Source organism: Sturnus vulgaris, chromosome 8 (genome assembly GCF_052056855.1).
Source record: "Sturnus vulgaris isolate bStuVul1 chromosome 8, bStuVul1.hap1, whole genome shotgun sequence".
Taxonomy (NCBI): Eukaryota; Metazoa; Chordata; class Aves; order Passeriformes; family Sturnidae; genus Sturnus; species Sturnus vulgaris.
The window spans coordinates 3227788-3254800 of NC_142250.1; the positions used below are offsets into that span (position 1 = coordinate 3227788).

At 57.2% G+C, this 27013-nt stretch overlaps 4 protein-coding genes across 4 annotated transcripts; 1 reads left to right on the forward strand and 3 right to left on the reverse strand.

Annotated features, from left to right (window-relative positions):
- Window positions 1–1713: 1713 nt before the first annotated feature.
- SPOCK2 (SPARC (osteonectin), cwcv and kazal like domains proteoglycan 2) lies at window positions 1714–7258 on the forward strand. Its single transcript, XM_088168582.1, has 12 exons — window positions 1714–1944; window positions 4084–4092; window positions 4294–4339; window positions 4622–4736; window positions 4814–4916; window positions 4997–5105; window positions 5182–5301; window positions 5387–5605; window positions 6347–6409; window positions 6548–6685; window positions 6773–7009; window positions 7138–7258. Exons 1-11 carry the CDS (start codon window positions 1729–1731, stop codon window positions 6916–6918), a joined length of 1284 nt encoding a protein of 427 aa, XP_088024708.1. The 5' UTR covers window positions 1714–1728; the 3' UTR covers window positions 6919–7009; window positions 7138–7258.
- A 561-nt stretch (window positions 7259–7819) lies between these two features.
- Window positions 7820–9859, reverse strand: TYSND1 (trypsin like peroxisomal matrix peptidase 1). Its single transcript, XM_014882234.2, has 4 exons — window positions 8873–9859; window positions 8654–8787; window positions 8388–8573; window positions 7820–8292 (listed from the first exon to the last, which is right to left on the reverse strand). Exons 1-4 carry the CDS (start codon window positions 9847–9849, stop codon window positions 8081–8083), a joined length of 1509 nt encoding a protein of 502 aa, XP_014737720.2. The 5' UTR covers window positions 9850–9859; the 3' UTR covers window positions 7820–8080.
- An 897-nt stretch (window positions 9860–10756) lies between these two features.
- Window positions 10757–15476, reverse strand: SAR1A (secretion associated Ras related GTPase 1A). Its single transcript, XM_014882273.2, has 7 exons — window positions 15406–15476; window positions 14979–15053; window positions 14034–14153; window positions 13523–13588; window positions 13026–13129; window positions 12420–12551; window positions 10757–11847 (listed from the first exon to the last, which is right to left on the reverse strand). Exons 2-7 carry the CDS (start codon window positions 15034–15036, stop codon window positions 11731–11733), a joined length of 597 nt encoding a protein of 198 aa, XP_014737759.1. The 5' UTR covers window positions 15037–15053; window positions 15406–15476; the 3' UTR covers window positions 10757–11730.
- A 466-nt stretch (window positions 15477–15942) lies between these two features.
- PPA1 (inorganic pyrophosphatase 1) lies at window positions 15943–26157 on the reverse strand. Its single transcript, XM_014882293.2, has 11 exons — window positions 26078–26157; window positions 25882–25946; window positions 22986–23039; window positions 22463–22582; window positions 20713–20799; window positions 20324–20450; window positions 19720–19847; window positions 18237–18322; window positions 17938–18007; window positions 16824–16863; window positions 15943–16275 (listed from the first exon to the last, which is right to left on the reverse strand). The coding sequence occupies exons 1-11, from the start codon at window positions 26139–26141 to the stop codon at window positions 16244–16246; spliced, it is 873 nt and encodes a 290-aa protein (XP_014737779.1). The 5' UTR covers window positions 26142–26157; the 3' UTR covers window positions 15943–16243.
- Window positions 26158–27013: the final 856 nt, after the last annotated feature.

The window sequence follows — 27013 nt, forward strand, 5'->3', positions numbered from 1 at the left end:
TTGCCTGTCTGCTTCCGAGCCTGCCTGTCAGGCAATCAAATCATCTGTGCTTTTGCTGGGTGCCCTTGCTTGTCCCCAGCTACAGCCGTTGGGCTGTTTGTGTCCTTTTCCTCGGCGCCAGAACGCCTTTGTGCTCTCCAAAAGCTGCCTTCCAAACAGTTCCCTCGGGGAGCAGAGCACCAGCACACACACAGGGAGGTGCTGAGAGCACTTAACACCAGTTGCTGTCATCTTCCCGCCAGCCTGAAGAGGTACTTGGCAAATCTCTTGGGAACAGACCCGGGAGCTGCTCACGCAGCCACCAGGAAAGGGGAGATGCACCTTGGGAAGCTTCTGCCTGATGAGTTTTTAACGACTCTGACCTAACGGATTTTTGACAATTGGAGCATACTCCTCCTCTTCCCACTTCTGTAAACATGTTTTAGAGACAATTCTGTTGGAAGTTGGCTGAATTTCGCTGGTAAGCAGCTTATCCCATTGCTCTAGCCTGGCACAACAAAATTCATTTCACACCTCCTTCCCCAGGCAGTATTAAGGATTCTGATCTTTTCCCTGTCGCCACTGGGGTTTGCTGTTAGTTACCCTTCCCATCCTGAGCGTCCTGGCAGGGAGAAGAGAAGCTGGATGTGTGCATCCCCAGCTGAAGCTGTGGGGGAGCTGCAGATCGGGTGAGTTGTCACTTGTTGCCTACCCTGATTTCCCCCCGCCGACAAGAGGGGAAAATCCAAAAGCAAGACCTTGAGATAGGGGTGGGAGTCTTCTCTGGAGTCCTAAAATGCTGTGCTGGAATGCCTGAGGAATGGGGACCACAGTGTGAGCATCGCAGGGAGAGGGGTGGGAGGATGGGAGATGCAGGGTGGGGATACAGGGATACAGGTTGCAGGATGGGGATACAGGGATGAGGGGCTGTGGGATTGAGGTGCAGTAGGGGCTGGGAAGGCAGGATGGGGTGTACAGGTTGGAGATGTGGAAGGAATGGGGGATGCATAATGGATATGTGGTAAGAATGAGGGATGTGGGATGACTGGTGCTGGATGGGGATGTGGCAGGGGATGGAGGATGGGGGATGTGAGAGGAGGACCTAACAAGGACCAGGGATGCTGGATGAAGGATGTAGGATGGGGAATGCAGGACAGAGATGCGGGGTGAGAAGATGGCAGGACCAAGGGATGCAGGACATTGGATGTGAGATGGAGATTGGGCAGGATGGGGGATGCAGAATGGAGATATGATGGGGATGGGGATGAAGGATGAGGACACGGTATGGACCAGGTATGAGGGGTGCAGGATGGGGGATGTGGAATGGAGACCGGATAGGGACCAGGAATGCAGACAGAGGATGTGGGAATGGGGGAAGGGGGTGTGTGTCAGGGGATGCAGAATGGGGAATGCAGGATGGGGACGGGGTAGGGACCAGTAGTGCAGGACGAGGACTTCAGGATGGGGGTGTGGCAGGGATGCAGGATGAGGGACGCGGGACGGGGGTGCAGGATGGGGAGACAAGGGGGACAGAAGGTGCTGCGGCCGTGCCGTGCTGTGCCGTGCCGTGCCGGCGGCTCCCCCGCCCCGGTGCCGGCGCGCAGGTGCGGCGGGCGCGGCGGAGGCCCCGCCCCTGCCCTCCCGCCGGTGCCGCCCGGTGCCGCCCCGCGGCCGCACTCGCCGGCGGCGCCTCCCCGTGCGCACCGCACCGCTCCGCACCGCGCCCGCTCCCCCCGGCGCTGCGGCAGCATGCGGGGCTGCGGCGGGCGCCGCGCCCTGCTGGCCCTGCTGGCCCTGCTCCTGCCCGCCGCCGCCGCCGGCCCCGGGCCCGCCGCCGGCCCCGCCACCGGCCCCGGGCCCGCCGCGGCGGGGGAGAGCCCCGGCAATTTCATGGAGGACGAGCAGTGGCTCTCGTCCATCTCCCAGTACGGCGGCAGGATCAAGCACTGGAACCGCTTCCGAGACGTGAGTCCGCGCCGGCAGCGGGGCGGGGGGGGGACGGGACGCGCTGCCGGGCACCGGGAGCTCCCTCCCCGCCCCGCCGCTGCGGCTGCCGCAGCGCGACCCTCCCCGGCCCCGGCCCCACCGCGGGCGCCCGGGGATGCTCGGCGGTGCCCGCATCCCGCCGCGGCCGTGGGCGGCTGCCGGCCCCGGTACCCGGGGGATGCTCACCGGCTCCGGCAGCGCCGCCGCCTCCCTGCCCGACGCCAAAGCTGCGTGGCTTATGCCAGTGCTTCCATGGCCAGGACTTGACGCCAAAACGACCCTCTCCGGTGACCGGGGCTGCTGTCCCCTGCACCCTCTCCCCGTGCCCCCACATGGTGGTGCAGGCAGGGCCCGCCCGCCCGTTGTGGGGACTGCGCCGTGGCCTGAAGCCCTCGGTGACAGCCCAGCCCATGCAGGGCACGAGCATCCCGCTCCCCCGAGCCCCGCGGGGTGTTCCCGGGGCCCCGCGCGGTGCCGCAGCCGGGGCCGGCGCTGCCTCCGCGGGGTGGTGACCCCTGGGGATGTGGGGGACGCGAGGCAGGGAGGATGAGGATGCAGGCGCTGCTGGAGGAGCGCTGGCACACCGGGCTCCGGATCCTGTCACCCCTCGGTGATACGCAGCCCTTGCGAACAGCCTCGATGGCATTTAGCTCCAGCCTTCAATTTTATGGGGCAGTCGGGATTTTTCCTGGGCTCGTTTTACACCTCCAGAGTGGGGGACGTGGTGCTGCAGCCCCATCCTAGGGAGACCCAGGACACCTGCTCGGGCACACCCCGAGCCGACCCCCCACCCCGAGCCAGCCCCTCTGCTCTTTGTTCAGACGCACACTCGAGTTCACCTTGGCAGGGAAGATGGGATGGATGGATGGATGGATGGATGGATGGATGGATGGATGGATGGCAGCAGGGGAGATGTGCCCACCGTAGGGCAGGGCGCGGGGCACCACCCCCGGAATAAATTAGTTGGAGGGGCAGAGCACGGGTGAGGGTGCAAAGGTGTGAATTCCTCCCCAGGAGACCCCTGCCCGCAACAACCCGGCTGGCCAACGCCAGCACTGGGCACCTGAGACCTCGGATGGCTGCGGGTGCTCGAGGGGAGCACTCGTGGACGTGCCCCCATGGCACTGAGCATCCGCGGGGGGGGTTCAGGGCCGAGGCATCCCCATCCCCGGGCGCTGGCAGCACACATGGGGCCCACCCTGCCATGGCACGGCTGCCGCGCTGAGGAGACTGCAGCCCTGCTGGCGGCTAGCTTGGATTAATAAGCAAATCCATGGATTTGTGGGGTTTTCGGCTGAGCAGCGCCGGTGGGGGGGATGCACGGGGAGGAGGCCGGCGGCCGTGGCGAGACCCGCGCCGCAGGGAGCTGCCGGGCGCCGCAGTGTTACCAATCACGGCACGGGAACGCGGCTATCGATTGCGGTGCAAACACCGCCGTGCTGGAGCGAGGCATCCCCTCCAGAGCTGCCCTCCGTGCCGCTGCTTCCAGCTGCCATCCCAAACCCTGCCCACCCTCCTCGGGGAAGCTGGGATGCTCCTGCCTTATCGCAAAGCCCACCCTGGAGCATCCCGTGGGGCGGGCGATGCTGCCTGCTGGGAGTGTTTGAGTCCCTGCTACTCACCCACACCCCCGGGATGCTTTCGGGGTCCTGTGGGAGCAGTTCTGCCTCCCCAGGCAGCGACATCCGTCTTGGCCCACTCCTTCTGGGCTCACGATGGAAGAATCAGGGTGGCAGCACCATGGGGATCCCCTGAGGTTCTCACTGGGCTCCCAAGGGGCTTCCTCCACCCGATGCCATTTCATTCCCTATTCTCTGGCTTTCCCAGCTGCCTGGCGGGGGAAGGCTTTATCCTGTGGAAAGGCTCTCCAGGATTACAGGTCTAGAGGCAGAGATGGGGGTGCACATTGGTGGTTGGTGGCAGTGATATCCAGGGCTGGTGGCGAGAGCTTTGGGCACTGAAAGGTCGGGGTGCCCCACTGGCACAGAGTGCCTGTCCCCGTGGGCTGGGGCCGGGAGTGGGGCTTTGGGATGTCTCAGAGCTGACGGTGGGCACACTCTCTCTCTCTCTTTCTCTTTTCTCGGTGCCGGCTGGGGCATCTCGCTGCCGCGCTGCCAGGAGGTGGAGGTGAGCCTCGAGGGGCTACCGAGGGGGTGACACCCGGCTTGTGGGGGGAGGCTGCTCCCCGTCCCTGCTTCCTGCCCTCCCAGGGGGTGTGTGCAGCGGGAGCCTCTCCGGGCCGGTGGCCCCGAGCGGGGCGATGGCACGCCTGGCCCGGTGTCACCTTTCCCAGCACCTGCACTCACGCAGGCTCTCCCCAATTCGCAGGATGACTACATCAAGAGCTGGGAGGACAACCAGCCCGGGGATGAAGGTACCGCTGAGATGGGTTTGGGATGGGGCACAGAGGGCTCCGTGCCAGCCACTATGAGGGGGGTGGTGTGTGTCACATTCTCTGCTTGCACCCCCCGGGCTTTTCCCTTCCGGCTGGGAGCGGTGGTGGGGTCGGTGCGCGCCGGGAAGCAGCAGCTGGTGCCGAGCCGGCTGCCCAGCTGCAGCCTGAATGGCGCTTTGTGCCGGGCCGGCTGGTGGCCAGCGCTGCCGGGCCTCCCCTGGGGCGTCCCCGCCTGCCCCAGCTCCTCTCTGCCCCCCCCAGCCCTGGACACCACCAAGGACCCGTGCCAGAAGGTGAAGTGCAGCCGGCACAAGGTGTGCGTGGCGCAGGGCTACCAGCGCGCCATGTGCATCAGCCGCAAGAAGCTGGAGCACAGGTAGGAGCCGGGGCCGAGCGGCGGCAGGAGGAAGGGGGAGCCCAGGCGGGGGCTCAGCACTCTCTCGCTCCCTGCAGGATCAAGCCGCTGGGCCCCAAGGCGCACGGGGGCTGCAAGCCCTGCCACGCCGCCCCGGTGGCTGCCGTCTGCGGCTCCGACGGCCACACCTACAGCTCGGCGGTAAGGACAGCGGCACCCGCCGCGGGGACGGGGCCCTGTGCCCTGTGTCCCCCCGCCGATGTCCCGCTGCCGCCCCGCAGTGCAAGCTGGAGCAGCAGGCGTGCCTGGCCAGCAAGCAGCTGACGGTGCGGTGCGAGGGGCAGTGCCCCTGCCCGACCCCGCACAGCCCTGCCGGCGACAGCAAACAAGGTGAGTGGGACGTAGAGCACCGGGGGACTGTCCCCGAACTCTGCCCGGCCTGACACTGCCCCGCTGGATCCCCCAGAACTGTGCACCGGGCAGGATCTGGCCGACCTGGGTGACCGCCTGCGCGACTGGTTCCAGCTCCTGCGTGAGAACGCCAAGCAGAACGGCTCCGGCGGGCTCCCCGCCAGCCCCACCACTGGTACGTGTCCCCAGCCCGCAGGGAGGGGACGTGGGGTGCTGTCCCTGAGGGGGCCGGGAGCCACGGGCTTCATCCTGCCCTGCAGCGCTGGAGAGGAGCGTGGCAGCCACCTGCAAGGAGGCGGTGGGGTGGATGTTCGCCCGGCTGGACACGAGCGGGGATCTCTTCCTGGAGGCGGCCGAGCTGGCCGCCATCAACCTGGACAAGTACGAGGTGTGCATCCGCGCCTTCTTCAACTCCTGCGACACCTCCAAGGACGGCCGCGTCTCCGCTCCCGAGTGGTGCTTCTGCTTCTGGAGGGAAAGTGCGTCAGGGCAGGGCGGAGCAGCGCTGTGGGGCCAGGGGCTGGACACCGCGGGGTCAGGAGGATGGATGCACCCCGCGAGGCTGGGTGCTCCATGTCCTGAGGGATGCATGCCATGGATTGGGGAAGCCATGCTGTGAGATTGGGGTTGTACATCACGGGGTTATGGGGGATCCATGCTGTGGGAACTGGGGAATGGGGGATGTAAATCGTGGGATTGGAGTTGGGAGTGGGGAATGTGCATCATGGGGTCATAAGGAACCCATGCTGTGTGTGTGAGGGGTGAACATCGCGGGGTAATGGGCAATCCTTGCTGTGGGTTTGGGGCGTGTGTGGGATGTTTTCCGTAGGGGGAGAGGTTGAGGGGGTTGGAAACCATGGTGGGAATGCGTGCTGAGGGTCATGGGGAAGCACGTCTTGGGTTAAAGGGGATGTGCAGCATGGGGGACGCACAGTATGGGGCCAGAGGGATGGATACACACTGTGGAGCTGGGGGGATGTACTCCACGGGCCAGAGCGGGTGCACAGCATGGGGAATGCACGCTCTGGGGTCTGGATTCCATGGTGCCGGGGGATTGCACTCCATGGACTTGGGGAATGCACGCTGTGGAGTTCTGGGGGTTGCACACCACAGGGATGAATGCTGCGGGTTTGGGGGCACACACAGTGTGGGATGAAGGGTTACCCCGCCATGGGGCGGCTGCATGCCCGCCCTAAGAGCAGCATGTGGCTTTGCTGCAGAGCCGCCCTGTCTCAGGGAGCTGGAGAAGATCCAGATCCAAGAAGCAACCAAAAAAAAGCTGGGTGAGTGGGGTGTCCCAGGGCCCTTTCCCCCAGCAGTGCCCCGCACAGCCGGACTGGGATGAGGATGGGGAGCTCCCTGGGGGACTTTGGCACTGCACGTGTTTGGGGGGGGGGTGGGGGGCCGTCGCTTTCCTGCAGGCACCTTCATTCCCAGCTGCGATGAGGATGGCTACTACCGGCGGGCACAGTGCGAGCCGGGCGGCGGCGAGTGCTGGTGCGTGGACCAGCACGGGGCCGAGCTGACGGGAACCCGCGGCCACGGCAGCCCCGACTGCGGTGAGAGCTGCGGGGAGCGCCCGCCTGGGGACGGGGCTGCAGCCCCGGGGCCGCCCCTGAACCTCTGCCCCCCGCCCCCTCCTCCAGATGAAGCAACGGGGTTTTCGGGCGACTTCGGGAGCAGCGTGGGCTGGGAGGACGAGGAGGAGAAGGAGCCGGAGGAGGCAGGCGAGGAAGGCGAGGAAGAGGAGGGCGAAGCTGGCGAGGGCGACGACGGCGGCTACATCTGGTAGAGGAGCAGGAGAGCCCGGTGGGCGGCACGGCCGGGAGGCAGCCCCCCAGCTGGGGGTCCCCGTGACCCCCCCGCTGCCGGTGTGGCATGGGGTGGGTGCTCCCCCCTCCGGTCCCGTGTGGGACGGGGCAACGGGGCGCTCGCCCGGGGAGGGGGCGAGCGGGGCGGGGGGGGCCGCTCTTGTGCGAATTTGAGCTTTTTTTTTTTTTTTTTTGGGTAGAGCCTTGTAGGCCTAGTGTGCTGCTGCGTGGTCTTCAACCGGGCAAATGGCGCTAATAAAAGTGGGAAAAAAAAGGAAAAAAAAAAACAAAAACAAAACCAACAAACCCCCTTAAAGATAAGCCGCCCCCTCGTTTCTCCCCGCATCCCCCCTCATGTTGTGCTTGCGTGGCTGCCCCGGCCCCCGGCGTTGTGTAGCGGCTGTGAAATAAATACCCCGTGCTGTGTCAAACACTCGCCCGCCCGTTCCTCCCCCGGCACCCCCCGTGCCCCACTGCAACCCCCGGCCCTGCAGGGGTGTCCTGGGGAGAGGGTGGTGGTGGTGTTGTGCCCCCCAGTGAGTGGGCACTGCTGGGCTGAGGAATGGGTTGGGGTAGGAGTGCCCTCCTGCCAGTGCCCTGGGTTTGGTTCCTGCACTCTGCTGCCAAGAAGCTGGAACTGGCCTCCCTCCCCATGGATATGTCCCCTCCCAGGACCCCAAACCCTTTCCACAGGGCCCAGAGCCTTAGAAGAACTCACAGCAGCCCTACCTCCCCATGTTTGACCCCAATCCCAAACAAGACCCCAGCCCAGAATATCCCTCACAGGACCAACCTGTCCCCGCAGCCCGACCCACCCCATGCCCTAGTGAACGCCTCCACCACCCCCTCTGCAGCCACTCAGCACCACGGGACACCAGGGCCTCAACTCACAGCATTTATGGCCCCAGGGAGAATATAAAACAATAACGCAGACCCCAAATCTCCCCAGTTTGGGGTTGTCAGCAGCTGTCAAAGGCACTGTGCCATAACCCCTGCCCCAGGGTGCCCATGCTCCACCGGCCCCGTGTCGTCCGGCGCTTGGCCCCCACACCACCGGGGCCGAAGAGGGGATGTGGCAGCCCCATCCCTGGCACCTCCGTCCCTGGTACCTCTGTCCCTGGCACAAGCCCCCCGGGAGGGGGGTCAGAGCTTGCTGAGGGGTCCTGGCCGCTGCTGGAGCTGCCAAGTGGCCCGCACCCCCTCAGCCACCCGGTTGAGCCCGGCGAAGGCGTCGGGGTCGCCGGTGCGGCGGTAGCGCGCGACGAGGGGCTGCAGGACGGTGATGGGGATGCAGAAGTTGAGGTGGGGGTAGGTGGCCCCCGCACCGGTGTCCCGTGTGTTGCTGGCCACGATGCCTGGCGGGGAGGGAGCGATGGCCTCGTCAATGGGTCCGGCCGGGGGACACCCGTGGGACCCCCCCTACCTTCCCACGGAAATATCCCTGGCTTACCCATGAGGCATCCGCTGCGAGAGGAGACGAGGGGGCCGCCGCTGGAGCCGCCGTGGACGGCACAGGTGGTTTGCAGCATGACAGGGCGCCCAGCCACCGCCACCACGGCCGAGAGGACACCGGCTGTCACCGAGGGGCCGCACGCCCGCCCCAACGCCCCGAAGCCCACCACGCTCACCTCTTCTCCTGGGATGGGAGGGGCAGGAGGTGGGTGAAGGGGGAGAGGCAGCCCTTACCCCAGCGTCCCGTGTACCCCCATTGCTTACCTGGGAGGAAGGTGTCGGCCAGGCACGGAGGGACGAAGCCGGGCACGCTCTCCTCCAGCTCCACCACGGCCACGTCGAAGGGGGACGACTCCTCGGTGGCGAACACCACACGTCCCCTGAGCACGGCGGCATCCCTAAAGGCAAAGTTAACGAGATGTCACATGGCGGAGGACACGCAGGGTCGGGGGGTAAGGTGAGGAAGGGCACAGCCGCACTCACTGGCCGGGGCCGGCCGCCGGTGTCACATGGAGCGGGGCTCTGGCCTCCACGACGTGCCGGCAGGTGAGGAGCATCCTTGGTGCCAGCAACACCCCTGAGCCCCAGATCGCCCCGCACTCCACCAGCGCCGTCCAGCCCAGGGGGTCCTGCCCGCTGCTCGCTGGCACCGCGGCCACCCAGGCCGGCACCGGCGGCACCACGATGCCGGCTTCGCTCAGGACACCGGCGCTGCAGCGCAAGATTGCGGCGAGCGAGCAGAGCAGCGTGAGCCCGACCCACTCGGCGCCCTTCCAGCAGAAGGAGGCGGCGATCACGGCCACCACGCGCGGCCCGTCGGGCGAGGGCACGAAGGCGGCGCCGCCCTCGGTGCCGGGCAGGCAGCGGGCATCGGTGAGCACCAGGGCGTTCTCCTCGCCCGCCAGGTTGCTGACCACGCCGCGGCTCAGCGTGTTGAGGAAGAGCTCGGGGCACAGGTCTCCGAAGGGGGACCCGCAAGCCAGCAGCGCCTGTCCCTTGCGCAGGCAGCCGGCGCTGGCCCGCCGCGTCCAGCCGCCCTCGGGCGCGTCCAGCGCGGGCACCCGCAGCCAGGCGAACCAGGGCAGCGCCCGCGGGTCGGTGCCCGCCTCCTCGTCGGCCCCGAACCGCCACCGCTCCGCCCGCCCGAGGCCGCGCTCCAGCGCCTGCCGGAACGCCGCGCACGGCACCAGCGCCAGCAGCCGCGCATCGAGCTCCCGCAGCCCGCCGGCCTCGGCGCCCAGCACCACGCTGAGGCGCGGGCACGGCCGCAGCGCGGCGGGCGGCAGCGCAGCGGGCCGTGTCCAGTCGGCGGGGCCGGCGCGCAGGAACGGCGCGAAGACGGCGGCGTGGCACAGCACCAGCGCGGGGCGGCGGCTCAGCACCAGCCCGCTGCAGCCGCCATGGCCGCCGCCGCCCGCGCCCCGCACCCGCACCGCGCAGCACGGCGGCGCCGCCGCCATCACCGCCGCCTCCGCCGCGCCCCGCCCCCGGGCCCGCCCCGCTCGCTCATTGGCTGTGGCTCCGCCCCGCGCCCTCCCCATTGGCTGGGGCGGGGCGCGCACGTGGCGGGCACGCCCCCGCGAGGCCCTCACGGGGGGTGCGGGGCCCCCGACCCGGCCCGGCCCCGCTCCCCGGGAGCCCAGACCCGGAGCGGCCCCTCGGGCCTCGCTTCCCCGACACCCCCGGCCTCCGATTCCTCCGGACGTTAGGGATGCCTGGTTCGGAGCTGTCTTTCGATCCTCGCTTCCCTGCGAGAATCAGGATCGTCGGTCCCCCACGGCCCAGCGCTGGCCCTCAGTCTCTGCTTCCCCTCGGGACACCGGCACAGGCCCCCACTTCCCCGGGACCCTCGGCCCGGACACCCCACGGCCACGCTCGCTTCCCATCTCACCTGCAGCACAAACGAGTACCAAATCTGTATTTCCAACAGAGGTACCGGGACTGGGGAGAAACACTTTAGGAGAGCTAAATTCCCCCCCCCCCCCCCCCCCCGAACACCGGCAGTCAGAGCTTGCCCCCTTTCCTCCCCAGCCCCTTCCTGGACATCTAGAGCTTCGTTGCACCAAGAGCAAAGCCCCTGCAAACCATGAGCTCTCCCTGGTTGCCAGCCCAGAGGCAAGTGGCACTTCCATCCTGCCTCGTTTTTCCTCACTGGCTGCACCACGTAGGTCACAGAATCATGGAATGAATATCCTGAACTGGAAGTGACAAAGATTGAATCCAGCTCCTGGCCCTGCACAGGACAGCCCCAAGAATCCTACCCTGTGCCTGAGAGTGTTGTCCAAACGCTTCTGGAACTCCGTGGCTGGTGTTCTGATGGCCCCAAAGGCCCAGCAAACACCAAGCCAGACTGAGGCTCGTTGCCCCTTCAGAGGAGAAAGACATGTCTTTATTGAACTGAAAATGAGTGCCAGACAGCAATGAAACTTCAGACAAAAAAAAAAAAGTCCGTTGAGAGTATAAAAGAAACCGGTTTAGTCTACATTAATCACCTCATGATATGCAAATGTCAAACACTTCCATGCTACAACAACGAAAACAGCTCCGTGGTTCTTACTGTGATGGCGTAGCCAGAGGATCCTCAAGGATCTGGCCTGAGGGGGAACCAGGCAGCCCCTTCCCACTGGACACCACCCCCAACACCTGCACCAGGTGCTCCTCCCCAGCTAAAGAAAAAAAAAAAAAAAAAAATCCCTGTAAACTAAAGAAGCTGGAATTGCACACCTCAGTCCCAACGGCACCTCGCCGTCGTCGGTCAGCGTGACACAGCACAGCCACCCTACAGCTCAGTTAAGCCCAAATGCTATGTTTATTGAGCACTTCTAATATCGTGATACCTTGGTTCAGTAATTTGTGAAATACCTAAATACCGTTAAATATATTTTTAAAAAACCCTAAACCAGACTCTGGACCAAACAAGATGAAAGTTAAACTAAAAAGTTAGAAGGGACACCATTTACATTAACACTTTCTTTAAAAAATATAATTGCTTTTTCCTTTTCTGTTTTGTGTGTTTGTTTTTGAAGTCAATTAACCACAGTGGTGAGACGTGCTCTCTTTTTCAGCTGTTACATTGCAGCGTGCAGAGTTTTGCCTTCCCAGACTGGAGCAGCTCCGCTGTCACCCAACTGGCAGGGACAACTCAGGAGCGGCGCTGCCTCCTCGCCGCGTGGAAAAGAGTGGTGTCACCACTGTGCCATAAGGGCAGCCGGAAAACCAGGAGTCTCTTGGACAATGCCAGGATGCACTTGGAAAGCCTTCCATGTTCTAATAGAAAAGTCCATAGGAAGCTGTGAACAGGATCAGTCCAGAGGAGTAAAACTCTCGTGTCCGTGCCAGTATCAGTCAATGTACTGCGATAGCCAGCGGAAGCCCTCACCGTAGCCTTGCCTCTTGAGCACGCTGCACATGAACACCTCCATGGGGCGCGCGTTCAGGTCCTTCAGTGGCACATTTCCCTGGGGAAATCCAAACAGGAGTCACGTCTGCACCCCTGGTGCCCTCAGGGAAGCGCCTGGAGAGCCACAGCCATCCAGGGGAGCTCTTCTCGCAGGCCCCTGAGTGTGTGCACTGCATTTTGGACAATCCCAGCAGCCTCAAAACTTGGCCAAGGGCATCAGCAGAGGTCTGGGTTACAAGGGACCTTAAAGATCACCTCATTCCACCCCGCTGCCTGGTCCCACAAGCCCTGTCCAACCTGGCCTTGAACACTTCCAGGCATGGAGCAGCCACAGCTTCTCTGAGCAACCTGTGCCAAGGCCTCCTCACACTCAGAGAGAAGAATCTCTTCCCACTTTCCTATCTGAACTGCTCTCTGGCAAGCCAGTCCCTCTTGTCCCACTGCTCCATGGCTTTTAACCAGTCTCTCTCTCGCAGGCTCCCTTCAGGCACATTATTATTATTATTACTGATTCACCTTGGCCAATTAGTGGACAAATTCCCAGTAACAACTCAATCAGGCCTCAATCTGCAAGGAAACAGGCAAGCTCTCCCCTGCCTGTGACAACCCAAGATTTGGATGCCTCCCTACCTTTCCTGTGGTCTGTCCGTAGAGCCCAAAAATCTCCCGCAGTTTCTCCTCGCTGATGGCCTCTGGTCTGTCGATTTTGTTTCCCAAGATAAGGATTGGCACGTTGGATATTGTCTCGTCTGTCATTAATGCCTGTGTGCAAGAGCCAACAAGAGTTGAGCAGAGAAGTTGAAAAAGGAGTTGTTGCCTGAAGAAAATGGTTTTGTCTAAAGTTCTGTGACCAAGGGCTCATTTCTGGGGCTTCCATACTCCTGTGGAAGACTCACAGAACCACTGAGGCTGGAAAAGCCCTCCCAGCCCATGGAGTCCAAGCCCAGTGCCCACCTTGTCCCCAGCCCAGAGCACTGAGTGCCACGTCCAGCCCTTCCTTGGACACCTCCAGGGATGGGCACTCCAAACCTCCCTGGGCAGCCCCTGCCAAGGCCTGAGCACCCTTTCCATGGAGAAATTCCTCCTGATGCCCAACCTGAGCCTCCCCTGAACTCAACCCACAGTTAACCCAGAGCAAGGACATCCAGGCTCCTCCAGCTCTGGGAGAGATGGCTGTTATTTATAATTTGGCTGATCAGAGGTCTTGGAGAAGGGAAAGAAGAGAAGTGTATTTACATTAAGCTCAACTTTGGATTCCATAAGTCGTGAGTGATCTGCACAATCCACCAGGAAGACAATCCCATTGATGGCAGGCAGGTAGTTTTTCCAGACCCGGCGAGCTGGAAGACACAAGGGACAAACCTGGCCCTGTGAAATCTCCACACAGGGAAAACTCCACCAAACCTCAGCAACCATGGCTCCCTTTTTAGCCAGAGTGTCTTCCTTCCAACAGTTTTGTGTATAAAAGGGCAAAAAAACTGTGTTTAAAACTTCTAAAAAGTGCAGAACTAAAAATTCATCAATTATTCAAACTAAATTATATCGGAGTCTTCCACAGGTAAAAATACTTCAGGTAGCAGAGCACGAACTGGCAGCATTTCCTCCCAAGCAATCCTACAGCCAGGAGGTCGCTTCCACGTGTTGTTCCATAAATAAATCCAGGCAACAAATAATTAGGTACTGCTAATTGCTGACACTCGTCAAGATCTATTTTTGGTCATTTTCCCCCTTACCTTGTTCATGTCCACCCAGATCAAAAGTCGTGAAGGTCATTCCAGCAATCGTCAGCTCCTCTGATGCTGAAATGGAAAACACAGGCTGGGATTCAGGAGAACAAGGAAGTTGTGACAGACAGAATTTCTTGGGCATTCATGCTGGCATCACACACGCTCCTCCAATAAGGAATTCCCTGCACTTCCTGAGAAATTCAGTGGCCGAAATGGAGCCATTTCATAAAATCACGAGCAGCAGAAAATAATTTTTAACCTGCAATTATTACCCTTTGTTATATTTTTCATTAGGAAAATCTTCCCTTTCTGTTAATTGATCTACACCAGTTCTTGGGCATTTCTAGAGAAGAAAACACAGATCCACTTCAGCCTGGGGAAGCACAATGCAGCTGCAACTTCAGCTCAAGTTTTAAGACCCTCAAATCCCCCAGGCACAGCTGCCACCAAGGTGTCTTCCTGCACCAAAATTCCAGAGGAAAAGCCACGCCAGGAGGCTTTTCCCAGGGAGACTTACTGGGATGTAGCGTGGGGACGTGCTGACCCAGCCTGTCATCTTTGAGCATGTGCAGCAGAGTGGTTTTCCCTGCGTTATCCAACCCCAGGAACACCAGTTTTCCAGACTTCTTGTACAAACCTGCGAGGAGAAGGAATAAAGCAAGAGGAAAACTCCAGCAGGCTCATCCAGAGCCGGAACGCTGTGCTGCCTACGCTGTTTTTTTGGGGAAGCCCTTTCTCAGAGCTCTGCTGCCACCTGTGCACATTTCCAGCATGGACACAGGGCAGCAGGGAAAACACACGCAGCTTAAACAGGCTTTTTCCAAGCCACATTTACAGCAATGGGCATTTCCTAAGCTTGTGCTCCCATGAAGATTCCATTCTTTCATCCTAGCAGCAGAGCACAGTGTGCAGCAGAATATTACGGATCAATCTCAACCAAGATGTGAAAATTGAACAAACTCACAAAAGACAGCAGCGACTTGTCTAGGAAAAAGTGCAAAGCAGGGAGCAACACGTCTTTTCTTGGCATAAACTGATTTTTGTCGTGCCTGCCACGGGAAAGCTCCCAAAGGTTACCAACGGGAAATGGTGATCAGGAGAATGGGCACCCCATCCTCCAGCAAGGAGTTCCACTGGAATCCAGGACTCTGGAAGGAGGACGAGGAGGACGGGGTTCCCTCCCTGGCGAGGCAGCACCTCTGCCTGGGGCTGGACAGGCCCTAGGCGCCAGGCCAGCTGCTCCCAGGCTTCTAAAGAGCAAGAGAAACACCTGAGTGGGAGCCCAACGCCTCCAAATACTCCGAAAGTTTCTCTGCACCAGTGTAAAAGCCCCTTCCTCACAAGACTTTGCACTAGCCAGAGCTGCCCCTACTTTTATGGGATACTGGCAATGGGAGAAGCCAAACCGACCCAGAGGGGGCTGCCGGGGGCTGCTGAAGCACGGAGGGAGCCGAGGCCTTACCTAGGAACTGCAAGACGCTGCTGAAGCCGTTGTAGAGCCATTCGAAGATGAAAGACATCTCTGGAAATAAAATGCCTGTGGGGGACAAAACCCAAACCCCGAGTTACAAAGCGTCGGTGCTTAAAGGGAGCCGCGGTCAGGGGGTCCGGGACGGGGGGATCGAAGTCCCGAGGCCGGCGGGGGTCAGGGGGAGCGGGGGCGAAGGGGAACGGGGATGAGAGGAGACAGGGGATGAGGGGCCACTGGGCTGAGGGGGACCGGCCTCAAGGGCGGGCGGCGAGGCCTGGCCCCCGCCCCGCCCCCGCCCTGCCTGCGTGTCACCCCCCCGCGCCGCCGCCGCCCCTCGCCCGGGCCTGCCAGGCGCCCGCCGCCCCGCTGAGCATCCCGCCGGGCCCGGCCGGCCCACGCAGCCACCCCCGCCGCTCACCCCCGGCTGCCCCCGGGCCGCCGCCGCCACCGAGTCCCGTCCGCGGCCGCCGCCAGCGCCCCGCCGGAAACGCGTCAGCGCGCGCCCCGCCCGCTTCCGGCCCCGCTGGCCCCGCGCGCCGGGGGCTGCGGCGGGCGGCGCCGGGAGCGCGCGGGTTGGAGACCGCGGGGACCCGGGTTCGAGACCGCCCCCGTCTCTCGTGAGGGGCACGGCGCCCAGTGACCCCGTGAAGCCGCCCTCACCACAAACCCAGCACTGAGGGCAGGGGCAGAGGACATGGCCTCAGTCTGCTCCAGGGGAGGCTGGGGTTGGACATGAGGAGGAATTTCCTCACATAAAGGGTGACTGGACTTGGAGGGGGCTGCCCAGGGAGGTGGCGGAGTCACCATTCCCGAAGGTGTTCCAGGAAAGACTGGACGTGGCACTCAGTACCACAGGCTGACTCTATGATTTCTGCATTCTTTTCCAACTTCAGTGATCCTGTGATTTCGTGACGCCTCAGCTCCAGGGAGGGAAAGGAGAGGGAGCCCCACAGCACAGGATTTCAGTAGTTTTTTATTTCTAGCATCCATACACATCCCAGGTGAGTGACCTCCTGTCACGACTTAGAGCACAACGCATGACCATGCACAAGCAGGGCGTTTGGATTTTATAAATTATTTCTTCAAGCCTCCACCAGGCCTCGGCAGACACATCACGGCTAGGTATGGAATTCTAATCAGCAAAGTTACAGGCAAGGTCTTCTTGCTGACATTGAAGCTATTTTTTCTGCTCTATTCCTGCGTGTGGCAGCTCCTCGGTGGGAAGGACACAGCTGTCTCACCACCATCCTCGGGATTTAGTTTTTCTGGTAGTAGAACCACTTGTCAACTGTGTGGGACAGAAAAAAGGAGGGGGTTAGTCCCCTGTGAGCCACCCAGTTATTACATATACTTATATATAAGTAGTCACGTGGCAGTGTGTATGTATGTGTCACCTCCAGCTCAGGTGCTTCCTCTGCTCCTGGCAGCAGCTCCTCAGCACAGCAAACAGGTTCTGGCACAACCCTGTTTGTGTGGTTTTCCCAAAGTAGTCATCCTTGCTCAGGCTGCCATTAGGAGCACCCATGACTTGGTGCAGGCAAGGACAGCAAGCCAGGCTTCCCTCTGGTTCAGCTGACTCAGGGAGGCAAAGCCATTTGACCTCCAACTCCCATGCCCACATGGAAGACACACATTTCTCCACAGGTTTGTTCCCCATGAAGGGATTGGAATTGTCAGCCTAGCTCCTCTTTCTGCTCCCAACACCGCCCTCAGCTTGCCCGTGGGCCTTGCCCTGGCTACAACATCCAGGTTTAGCTCACAGCCTCATTTTCCTATAATTCCTCTGAGGAAGCCCCTGCTCAGTACTGGGATGTCAGGGTGGGTTTTGAGACTCACCTTCAGGTGGGATGGGGCTGGCAGCTTTACACGGCGGTGCCTGAAACAAGAAGGGTGTTGTCAGAGACCAGAGGTGTCCTTGCACTCTCCACACATCATTTAGGGCTGCACAAGCCTTTCCTGAGCACCATTTAAGACCCTGGTCAGCTGTGAGGGAACAACTGAGCTCACATGCAGTGTCCTGTCATTCCTGGAGCCTCTCCATTCCGGAGATTCCTCGGTGTGCCCGAGGTGCTTTCCTCCAAGTGCAGGCTCCAGGGTCATCTGATTCCCAGCACAAGCAGCTCCCACTCCAGAGTCTACACAGGTGCAGGCAGCTGCTTTTTTTTAAAAAAAACCTACAACGTTGGTTTAAAAAATATGGAGGAATAGAGGCATGAAGGACTCTGACGACTCCCCTGAAGAGCTTTCCCTGAGCTTCCCTTTGGTATTCAGCAACCAAAGAGAGAGAAAATCCCTGTCTGGTGACACATCCTCCATGAGGGCTTTCAAAAACCTCACTGAGACCCCTAATTGGGATACCAGCACTTCAGAAAACAAGACAATGGTTTTAAAGGTCTCTCCAAGGCTACAGAGAGACTCGTAGAAGAGAGGCAAGATTTGCATTTCGATTTTCCTGTCCCCTCCCTCTAAGCCCTTTCAGGTTGCCAACAGCAGTACTCTTCAAGTCTAGGGAGACACAATTAATTCCTGAGGCTGGACAGGACAACTGTATCAGGAATGTCAAGGTCTTCATTCTGAAGAGTGCAAAATCCCTGGGGAATTAGACTTTCTTTTGTCAGAGGGAGACCTGTACTGTGAAGCTCTTGGAAATCCAAATATTAAAACCCTCTCAGAACAGCTGACAGCCAAGCTACAGCTCAGAATTTTAACCCTCCACACAAACTCTGTTTGGGATTCCATCTCTTGGATGATTAAGGGCAGGGAGAAGCCTCTGGAGGAATGTCTGGTTTGCTCCACATCCATCCTGTTAAACCAGAAGCAGGTGCTCAGCCACCCAAAACATTCTGAGCATGCCATGTGCCATTCACACAGAGAAGACAGTTCACCACACAAATTGTTCCGTTTTTCCTGATAATAATACCGAGATTTGGCCACTCAAACTGGTACTTACTGCATCCACAGTAGCTTTTGCACAGTCTTGACTACAGCAGAAAGGGCTGTCAGACACCGTCAGGTTGGTGCTGGAAGACATTGGGCACTTGTGAGAACGTGCAAGCCCAGCCTTCCCCCACAGGGAGCATTAAATAATGAAATAATAAGGATCGCAGTTGACAGCTGCCAAGTGGAGGGGGAAGGCCTGGGGAGACAGCCAGCAGCTAACAGAAAGCATGGCACCACTCAGGAGGGGAAGTTCCAGGGTTTTTAGTTTAGGGAAGAGGAAGGTGCACGTTACCACAAGCATTAACCTACCAGTTGATCTCTCCTCCGTCAGTTTTCTTTGTTATTAAAGCTTTCCAGTGTTCGTGGGTGCCTTTGATGACATCCAGGGTAAAATCCTGAAGTTGGGAGATGAGAATAAACATCATGTTATGTGGAAGCACCAGATCACCTTCTCCAGACTATCACTTACAAGGAGCTGATTTTAGACAGCTCTGGAAGGGTCTGGAAGAAACCTCTTCCGCTTTGGTGCCGTTCAGGAAGAGCAGAAACTCCTGGCAGAAACAACCAGGATTGTACAGGAGAATTGTTTTCTTTCAAGATGGGAGGATCTGCCAAGGTCACAGAGTGAGCTTGGGGCCAAAAGAAACTGAACACAGTCTCGGGCCAGTGCTCCATTATGAAAGCACCTCCACCCTGCTGCTCCTCCCTCACGGTTTGTCTCCAGCAGCTCCCTGATCCAGGCCTATGCAGGAGCTCACTTCCACTCCAGGCAAATAATTCAGGCCAGCAGGAAGAGACATGCAGCTGATCTGGCTTTGCAACTATTTAAAAATGAATTTGTTTCCAGGCATATCAATCTCTTTCCTTAAAAAGGAGCAATATATGCTCAAGCATTAACCTGCCAGCTGGAGAAGGAAACACATGCAGTTCTTTGTTGGTGTGAACACCGGCACTAAATGTCCTGGTTTGATACCAAACCAAGCCAAATAAAACATTGCAGAGCATGTGTGAGGTTCTTTAACCTGATTTTCCAGTTTCCTTGTCGGGTTTCACCCATCCTGAGGGGCAGCAAGGTGTTCCAGACTGACCAGCCTAGTGCTCTGCTACAGCCAAAGGTCTGGAACATTCAAGTCCTTCATGACTTCCATTTTCTTTCCCAGAGAGGGCTTTTGGAAGAACTCCCCTCCTCTGCACCACCTCTGGAGCTCTGGGAGTAGTTGAGTCACCTCACTAAACCCCTCATGGCACTCCAAGAAGGGCAGGAGTGAGGACACCAAAACAGGATTTCACCTGCTCAGGAGCATTAAGTTATCTGATCCAACCCAGAGAAGAGGCAGAGGAGCAGCGCTGCCAAGGCAGAGCCTTACTCACAGGGTGTGAGGGAACACTTCATGCCTGAAGGAAGAAGTGCTTTAACTCCTGAGTTACATTTAACTTGCACCAGGTTGCAGTGGAACAAAGCCAACGGGTAAGGGAGGCAAAGGGTGATGTCAAGCTGCCTTTGCTCCAGAGCTGGAGCAAATAAACCTGGTATTTTCCACCTGATTCTGACACAGAGGCTCCCAGCCCTGAAGTGATCCCACATGAAGAAAATATTCGACAACACCCCAGTGATAACCCCAGCCAATTTTTTTCTGGTATTCCTGCACTCACTAGGCTGGAAAAACAGCAGGATGAACTGAAATCAACTATCAGCAGCCTCATAAAAATCCATTCACTCAGCAACTCACTCGTGTTCCCACACACCCTGAGCTCAACCCTCTGTGCTTTGCGCAAAGGAAGGTGATCCTACCTTGCCTTTAAATTCTCCATTAAAAGCAAACTGGTTTTCTGGCTTTCCATCAGGTACTTTGTATCTTCTGAACCAGTCCACAGTAGCTTCTAAGTATCCAGGCTTCATCCTCCTGACATCCTCGATGTCTGGCAGGGGATACAGGGTTTGTTAGCCAGAAACAGTAACAGAATTCACTGAATTACAAATATATGGGGCTCTGCTGAGTTGTTCAGGGCTGCGCCTCTTTCAGCCCCTTCTCAAGCAGCCTTAGCAACATTTCAGACTGAAGATACAGTGAGTATCTCCTCAGGGAAGTTAGTGTTTCATCCTCAGAGGGTGTATCCCCACTGTCCCCAGGAGTGTGGACACATTTAAACAGCTTTCATTAGAGGCTTGGGGAACAATCCCTTTCCTTCCCCTGGACAGACAGCGTTCGGAATGCCAGGCTGTGCAGAGGACTGGCCACAAGTGACAAACATCAGTGAAACATTTTGCTCTAGGATTGTCCTTCCAGCATCACATCTGATTAATACCACTGCACAGAAGGAGCAAGCCCTGCGCCCTCCGCCTGCAGGGGTGACAAAGGGAAGCACTGATCCTGCTCCTCCCCCCTGTAACTCACCATTGTAGCTGTCTGCTTCTGGGTCTTCAACGTTGATAGCAATTACCTTCCAGTCTGTCTCTCCCTCATCAATCAGAGCCAGCGTGCCCAGCACCTTCACTTGGATGACTTCTCCCCGAGAGCAGACCTGCGAGGACAAAGGCCTTGCTGTCCATCCCGATGCATCCAAGGAGTGCACAACAGGAGCTCAGCAAGCAGCCAGGTACCATGAAATTAGCTCTTGCTGTCAGCAGCTCATCAGCCCTGGCCCATCTCAGCAACAGTCTCCAGAGGCAGCAGAGGGAAACATCATTGTTAAGGGAGGGGAGGTAGGAAATGAATAATGTCCCTGGATAATTGACTTTGGAGACATTAATTACACGTTTCAGGAGACGTTTAGGATGCATTACCTTGCTTCCAATCTCGCACACATCAATCGGATCGTTATCTCCACAGCAACCAGTATTTTCATCCTTGTGACCTGGGTCTTCCCAAGTCTGGGAAAAAAACAAACAAACCAACACCAAAATCAACCATACATAAGAATAAGAACTCACAGGTTTAAAGAGGTAGTAAAAGGCAAGTTTATTTCGGGCATGCAGTTGCCTGGAATAAACAGAGGATGGCCCACTTCACACCTGCTGCCAGGTCAGGTACTTGGGCTACTGTTTCCCTCCTGCCTGGGAAGTCTGAATTCAAGTGAAAAGGTCTCATCTTCCAAAAGGTAAGCAGATCCCTCCTGCCCATGAAACCCCTTTCAACAACTTTCCTCCTCTGTCCCACAGCTGTGTAAAGGTGAAGTTCACATCTATAAAGGGCAATTGTTGATTTGGCTTCCTCTCCCTATTCATTCCCTCAGCAGAAGCTTCCTGAAATCCAGATAGCAGTCCAGTGGAGATGGAAGACAGACAGGGTGTATTGTTTCCCTTTAATTAAACAATTAAAGGCACTGCTAACCCTGGAGAAGTGATAAGAATGTGGAGTCCCACTATGCTCCCCAGTGCATCTCACCCACAGTGGTGAATGAACACTGAAGGACACGACTCCAGAAGCCAATTAATTGACTTCAAAAACAAGAGCTGTTTTAAACAGGCTCCTGATTAGGAGTGAAAAGCACTCCATGCCCACTTGCATCATAAGGAACACGTACTCCTAAGGGGGTTGAGGTATAAAAAGGAATGTTCTTCCCAAACTTCTGCATACCAGGACAAGACCAGTGCAGTCAGGACCTTGTGACGGATCCAGAGTGTTCAGGAAAATGTTTTTACACGTGGGTGGTGCTGTGGGGCCATTCACAAACACTATCACGTTTCTCTACCAGGAAGTATTAAGCTCTTCATGCATAAACACCTTTCATCCACAAACACATGACAGAGCAAAGGCTTCAAAACACAATTGTGCACAAAGAAACAGACACCAGAAACCATTCAAACAAGAAACAACTCAACTTCAAGGCCCTGTGTTAAGCCACATGGGGAAAACACTCGACATGTGCTACTGTCAAGGGCAGAAATACCAAATTCAGTGTGTTTGCCTGTGATCTGTCACTGACAGCTTATTTCCCTGGAGGAAACTCCAGCCTTAGAGAACATCAGAGACAAACAGCTTTGTTTGACGTCCCTCTTTATCTAGCAGTCCCCAGCCACTTAAGAGCATGTGTCCAGATGCCACTATCATGATCCCACCTTGCCAGCTGTTTCTGGGAAAGCACATCTGTGCAGTGATGGGCGTTGGCAAGGAGAGTCTTCCATAAAGATTCAGCCTAAATCCTGCACCATTAGGATAAAACCTTGTGCTTTGCCAGGCAGGAACTGAAGGCACTGCACTGCCAGATGCACGATGACAGCTCCCTCCTGCCACAGAGAAGGACCTACCAGCTCCTGCCCAACCCTTCTCCAAGCAGCTGAGGATCAGCAGCAGCTGCTCATCCTTCAGGGAACTTGTTTATAACATCAGATAGAAGCCTAAAACTTGGGATTTCTGCTGTAAAATATCTCTGATTTCCTGACAGGTTCTCTCCCTCAGCACATCCAGCTGCAAATACCACACTCCAGGTCAGACTCTCTGCTGACCTTTTTGCTCATTAATACAGTGGCAATCACAGGTATCCTCCCCTCCTCCCCACCAGGATGGATGAGCCACTGGGATGAACCACAGTACCTGTGGGATGGCACCATAATTCCAGATGTAGCCCTTGTGGGGAAACACGTTCGCTACGAAGCGCAGTTTCCCTTTCTTCACATCTTGCTTGATGGGGTTTAAGGGTTCCTTTGTGGAAATCTGAAAGAAAAGTTAAATAAATCCCTCTGCTTTACCCTTTATGAATAAAAAAGTTGATTTTTTTTAATGGAACAGACAAGCCAAGAGGTCAGGAAATGATGCTGATACCGGTGGCAGATACCGAACCACTCCTGTTGCATTGTCATCCCTTGGGATATGGTTTCCAGCAGACTTACAAGCCTTGGGATGACATGGGCTTAAGAGCCATAAAATACTGCTTTAATCAGAAGCCATGGAACAACACCAAGGCATTCCAACTTCTGCAATCTCAGCCTCCACATCAAACCTCCAGCATTAAGCAAGTATTCATAGGAGAAGTTCGAAACCACTCCGATTCTGGAGGGTGGGATTGAGGAGGGACCAGCAAAGCCCAGGATTAAGACTAGAAGTGTAGTGTAGTTACCTCCATTTTAGCATTTGTCCATCGAGGCACCTCCACGACCATGTTGAACACATTCTGAAGAAAGCAGAAGAGCAGTGAGTGGGAAGGAATCTTGGGGCCACACTTTAAACTAGGGAACACACACAGGTGAGCACAGAAACCAGCCACTTCACCTGAAACCATAAGGTTTTTTTCTGCTGGGTTTTCTTTTCAGTGCTAATTTTGAGACAGCTGATAAAAGTCCTGTAGCTCAGTCAGTCACTCCAAGCTGAATCCCACAAAACACCCCAAAGGCCAGATTGAGATTCCCACCCGTTCTCCATCAGTTGCCACCTACAAACATCCCCATCACATTCCTAGGCTACAGGAACAGGTTAAGTCAATGGTAAACAGCTGCATACAAACTACCTTGGACATAACAAAATGGGATTTGGGCCATATTTATTAAATACAAAGTGTTTAGTGCTCCAGAAAGAGCCACTCTGGCCATTCAGAAAAGACAAGACCAACAGGTCAAGCCATCTATTTAATAGTGTGGGTATCTATGTACTGCCCTGAAAGAGTGAGACCATGATTCCCAAATATTCTAGTCATAATATAGGGAAGGATGCCCTTTCTCCAAGCTGACACTCCTGTAAAAGCAGACCTTTCTAGTGGCATCATGTCAGGATAGAAACGTGGGGGAGAAATGCAGAACCACATCTCACTGTATCTTGTTTACAGGTGACACTTGAAAACATCCCCTGTTGATCCAGCTGGGCTGAGAGTTCAATGTCAGCCTCCTCTCCAAGAAAACAAGCTTTTCCCTGCCTGAACCTTAACATCTGTTGTTTGAAGAGATTATGTCTTTTTGACAAAAAGTCAAACCTTGCTCCCTGGCCTGGGCAAGGTTTCTAATCCCCACCCTAAGCAGTATTAGCATGGCAAAGTCCCTCGAACCTGTATTGCCCCATAATTGGATTGATATTGTGCAACAAGTGCTGTTACATCACTGACTTTGCCCACACCTTTCCCTAGCAGAGCTTTATTACAACCCCTTAATTGCAGGGGGTCACTGCTCATTTGCATTTTGCATGCAGAAAGGCACAGAACTATTTTTATTCCTAACTGGAGGGAAGGAATGAGGCAACTGGAACAGGCTGGGCTGGGCATTTACAGCTTTGCAGGCACGGAAAGATGACTTGGGGCTACATCTTTGTAAGGACTGATGGTCCAACTTGGCCAAAGACACACAGAAAGCAGCCCAAGGTCATCCCTTTGCAATGACACAGGTCCAGGTAAGGTCAACACAGCCCAGCCCAAGACTGAAAAAACCACCCTGCAATCCTCTCAGCGTCTTAGGAGTCTGAGGATAAAGATCAAGGGGCCCAGACAGAGTGGGACAGTCTTGCTCTGAGCTGGGCTCTGTTAGGTAGCTGGCAGCCCACCTGCTAAGTGATGAATAAAACCTCAGTGCTGAGGCACTCCAGCCACAGAGAGAGCCCCATGGGACCAGCACTATTGTGTAACTTTGGGACTGCGACCTTCAGCTATTGAGACTTATTTCTCTGAATGACTTGGCACAGAGCTGCTGGCAGCAGCACTGCATGCCTGAGGGCACACCAGCAGCCCAGTTTCCCTCGTTAGAGCATTACCAGTTCAAGGAACTTCCCCTCACCTCTGTACTCACTCCCCTCCTCCTTCCTCCCCTGTTCTGTAGGCGTCTGCAGAGCGTAGCATTATCTGGATTTTCCTTGTCTGGGTTACCTGCCAGGCACCCGCACTGAGAACTGCTTCCCTACTCGGCCACTGCTTCACCACTGTCCTTGATGACCACAATCCATCTTTTCCTCTCTGAGAAGGCAAAAGCCATTTCAGACTTCCCACAGCACCTCAGGTAGCTCCATCACCTTCACCTCAGTAGCTCAATCAGCTGCTTTTTAGAAGTTAATCTCTCAGCTCTGCATATTCCTTTTTCCTTTCCCAGAACCACTCCCCACCTCTGAATTTCAGCTCTCTCTAACAAGTAGTATTTGCTCCACTACATTTCCCGAGCTGCACAGATTTTTACTACATGCCAGAGAAAGAAACAAGCTACAACAGTAAAGGACACAGTCAAAGAGCCCGAAGTACCACTGAAAAAAACATTAAATGAAAACTGAAACACAACCATTTTGATTTCCTGAATCTGGGACATTTTTTTCTCAGAACAGCCTAATTTGACTAACTACTGGCTGCTAGAAGGATGTGAAAGCCCTGCAGCACTGCAAGGGGCAGGTTCTGCCAGGCACGAGGTCCCAGGAGATGCTAGAGCAGGAATTTAACCTGTTCATCTTCACCCTCTGTTCAGTGTCGGATTATACTGAAAGCCATGCTGCAGCCAAAACCCAAGCCTGAAATATCATGCAGCACTCATAGGAATGGGTGTAGATATAGCAAAAAAAAAGAGCAGTTTTCTGCTTAGCTAACCCAAAACGGGGTTTTGCATGGGTAAGCTCGAGCCAACCACTCGCATCTCTGACGCAAAAAATGAGAATGAGATCATCCATTCTCCTCTCCTGGGCTGCTCCACCCGAGAAATCCATTCCTTGCCGGGAATGACTCCATGAGGTGCTCCTGCATTGTCGGGAGCTGGGAGCCTCCCCTGAGGTGTCTCAGGTTGCGGGACCCCCTGGTCCCTTGGATGTTTCAGGACCCCTGATTCCCTGTGTGTCCCCAGATCCCCTGATCTCCTCAATGTTTCAGGACTCCCTGATCTCCTGGATGTTTCAGGACCCCGGGATGTTCCCAGATACCCTGGTCACTTGTGTGTTCCCAGATCCCCCGGTCACTTGTGTGTTCCCAGATCCCCCAATCTCCTGGATGTTTCAGGACCCCGGATCTCCCGGATGTTTCACGACTCCTCGATCCTCTGCGTGTTTCCAGGACCTTCTCTTACCTTCCCGGCATCCGCGTAGATGGGGATGTCGTGGAATGGGGAGATGTAGCGCCCGGCAGCATCCTCTGCAAGGCAAAGGGAGGGGGTGGCCGAGCGTGAGACGCGCCGGCAGCTCCCAGCCGAGGGGGCTCAGGCTGAGCGCCGGCGGGCCAGGAAGGGCCAGGAAGGGGCAGGGAGGGAGGAGGGGAGCACTCACTGAAGAAGAGCCGGTACTCGGGGCTGTGGGGCCCGGCGCGCTCCTCCACGCCGTACCGCGACATCGCCGCGCACGCGCCCGCGCTCGCCACCGCCACCGGCCGGGGCTGGGGGGGCGGCACTGCGCAGGCGCCGCGCGCGCCCGGCCCCGCCCCGCCCCTCGCCACGCGGCGGCGCGGGAAATGGTCCTGCCCGGCTGGGAATGGCCCTGCCCGGCTGGGAATGGATCTTCCCAGCTTGGAATGCTCCTTCCTGGCTTGGAATGGTTCTTCTTGGCTTAAAATGGTCCTTCCCGGCTTGGAATGGTCCTGCCTGGCTTGGAACGGATCTTCCTGGCTTAGAATGGTCCTTCCCGACTTGGAATGGTCCTTCCTGTCTTGGAATAGTCCTTCCTGGCTTGGAATGCTTCTTCCCACATTGGGATGGTCCTTCCAGCCTTGGAATTGTTCTTCCTGGCTTGGAATGATCCTTCCTGGCTTGGTATGGCTCTTCCCGGCTTGGAATGGTCCTGTCCAGCTTGGAATGGCCCTGCCAGGTTTGGAATGGTTCTTTCTGGCTTTGAATGGTTCTTCCCCGCTTGGAATGATCCTTCCTGGCTTGGAATGGTCCTGCTCACCATGGCCACAACAGCATGGACTGGCATGGACCAGCACAGCATGGTTCTAGCCCAGCATAGTTCAGCATGGCCACAGTGGCAAGCAGTGGCGTGGTCCAGCCTGGAGTGATTGTGTCTGGCGTGCCCACTGAAGGGTGGGCTGGCACAATCTGGCATGGCACAATTCGGTGTAACAGCATGGACTGGCTTGGCATGGCTTGGTCTTGCATGGCATGGCCGCTGCAGCTGGGTGGGATGTGGTCCGGAATGGCCACAAATGCAAGGAGTGGCACTGTCCTGCGTGGAGTGGAGTGGTTTGGTCTAGCAGGGACACAATAGCAT

Excerpts from the sequence above, each read along its gene's own strand:
- PPA1 (XM_014882293.2), bottom strand. The coding sequence starts at position 26,141 with ATGTCGCGGTACGGCGTGGAGGAGCGCGCCGGGCCCCACAGCCCCGAG. Across the intron at positions 25,947-26,077 it reads CGAGTACCGGCTCTTCTTCA|AGGATGCTGCCGGGCGCTAC; the intron begins GTGAGTGCTCCC and ends TTTGCCTTGCAG. Across the intron at positions 20,800-22,462 it reads ATTATGGTGCCATCCCACAG|ACTTGGGAAGACCCAGGTCA; the intron begins GTACTGTGGTTC and ends TTTTTTTCCCAG.
- TYSND1 (XM_014882234.2), bottom strand. The coding sequence starts at position 9,849 with ATGGCGGCGGCGCCGCCGTGCTGCGCGGTGCGGGTGCGGGGCGCGGGC. Across the intron at positions 8,788-8,872 it reads CCGGCGGCCGGCCCCGGCCA|GGATGCCGCCGTGCTCAGGG; the intron begins GTGAGTGCGGCT and ends CTTTGCCTTTAG. Across the intron at positions 8,574-8,653 it reads GGCCGACACCTTCCTCCCAG|GAGAAGAGGTGAGCGTGGTG; the intron begins GTAAGCAATGGG and ends CTCCCATCCCAG.
- SAR1A (XM_014882273.2), bottom strand. The coding sequence starts at position 15,036 with ATGTCTTTCATCTTCGAATGGCTCTACAACGGCTTCAGCAGCGTCTTG. Across the intron at positions 14,154-14,978 it reads CAGCGTCTTGCAGTTCCTAG|GTTTGTACAAGAAGTCTGGA; the intron begins GTAAGGCCTCGG and ends TTCTCCTCGCAG. Across the intron at positions 11,848-12,419 it reads ACGGACAGACCACAGGAAAG|GGAAATGTGCCACTGAAGGA; the intron begins GTAGGGAGGCAT and ends GGATTTCCCCAG.
- SPOCK2 (XM_088168582.1), top strand. The coding sequence starts at position 1,729 with ATGCGGGGCTGCGGCGGGCGCCGCGCCCTGCTGGCCCTGCTGGCCCTG. Across the intron at positions 4,340-4,621 it reads CAACCAGCCCGGGGATGAAG|CCCTGGACACCACCAAGGAC; the intron begins GTACCGCTGAGA and ends TGCCCCCCCCAG. Across the intron at positions 4,917-4,996 it reads GCCACACCTACAGCTCGGCG|TGCAAGCTGGAGCAGCAGGC; the intron begins GTAAGGACAGCG and ends GCCGCCCCGCAG.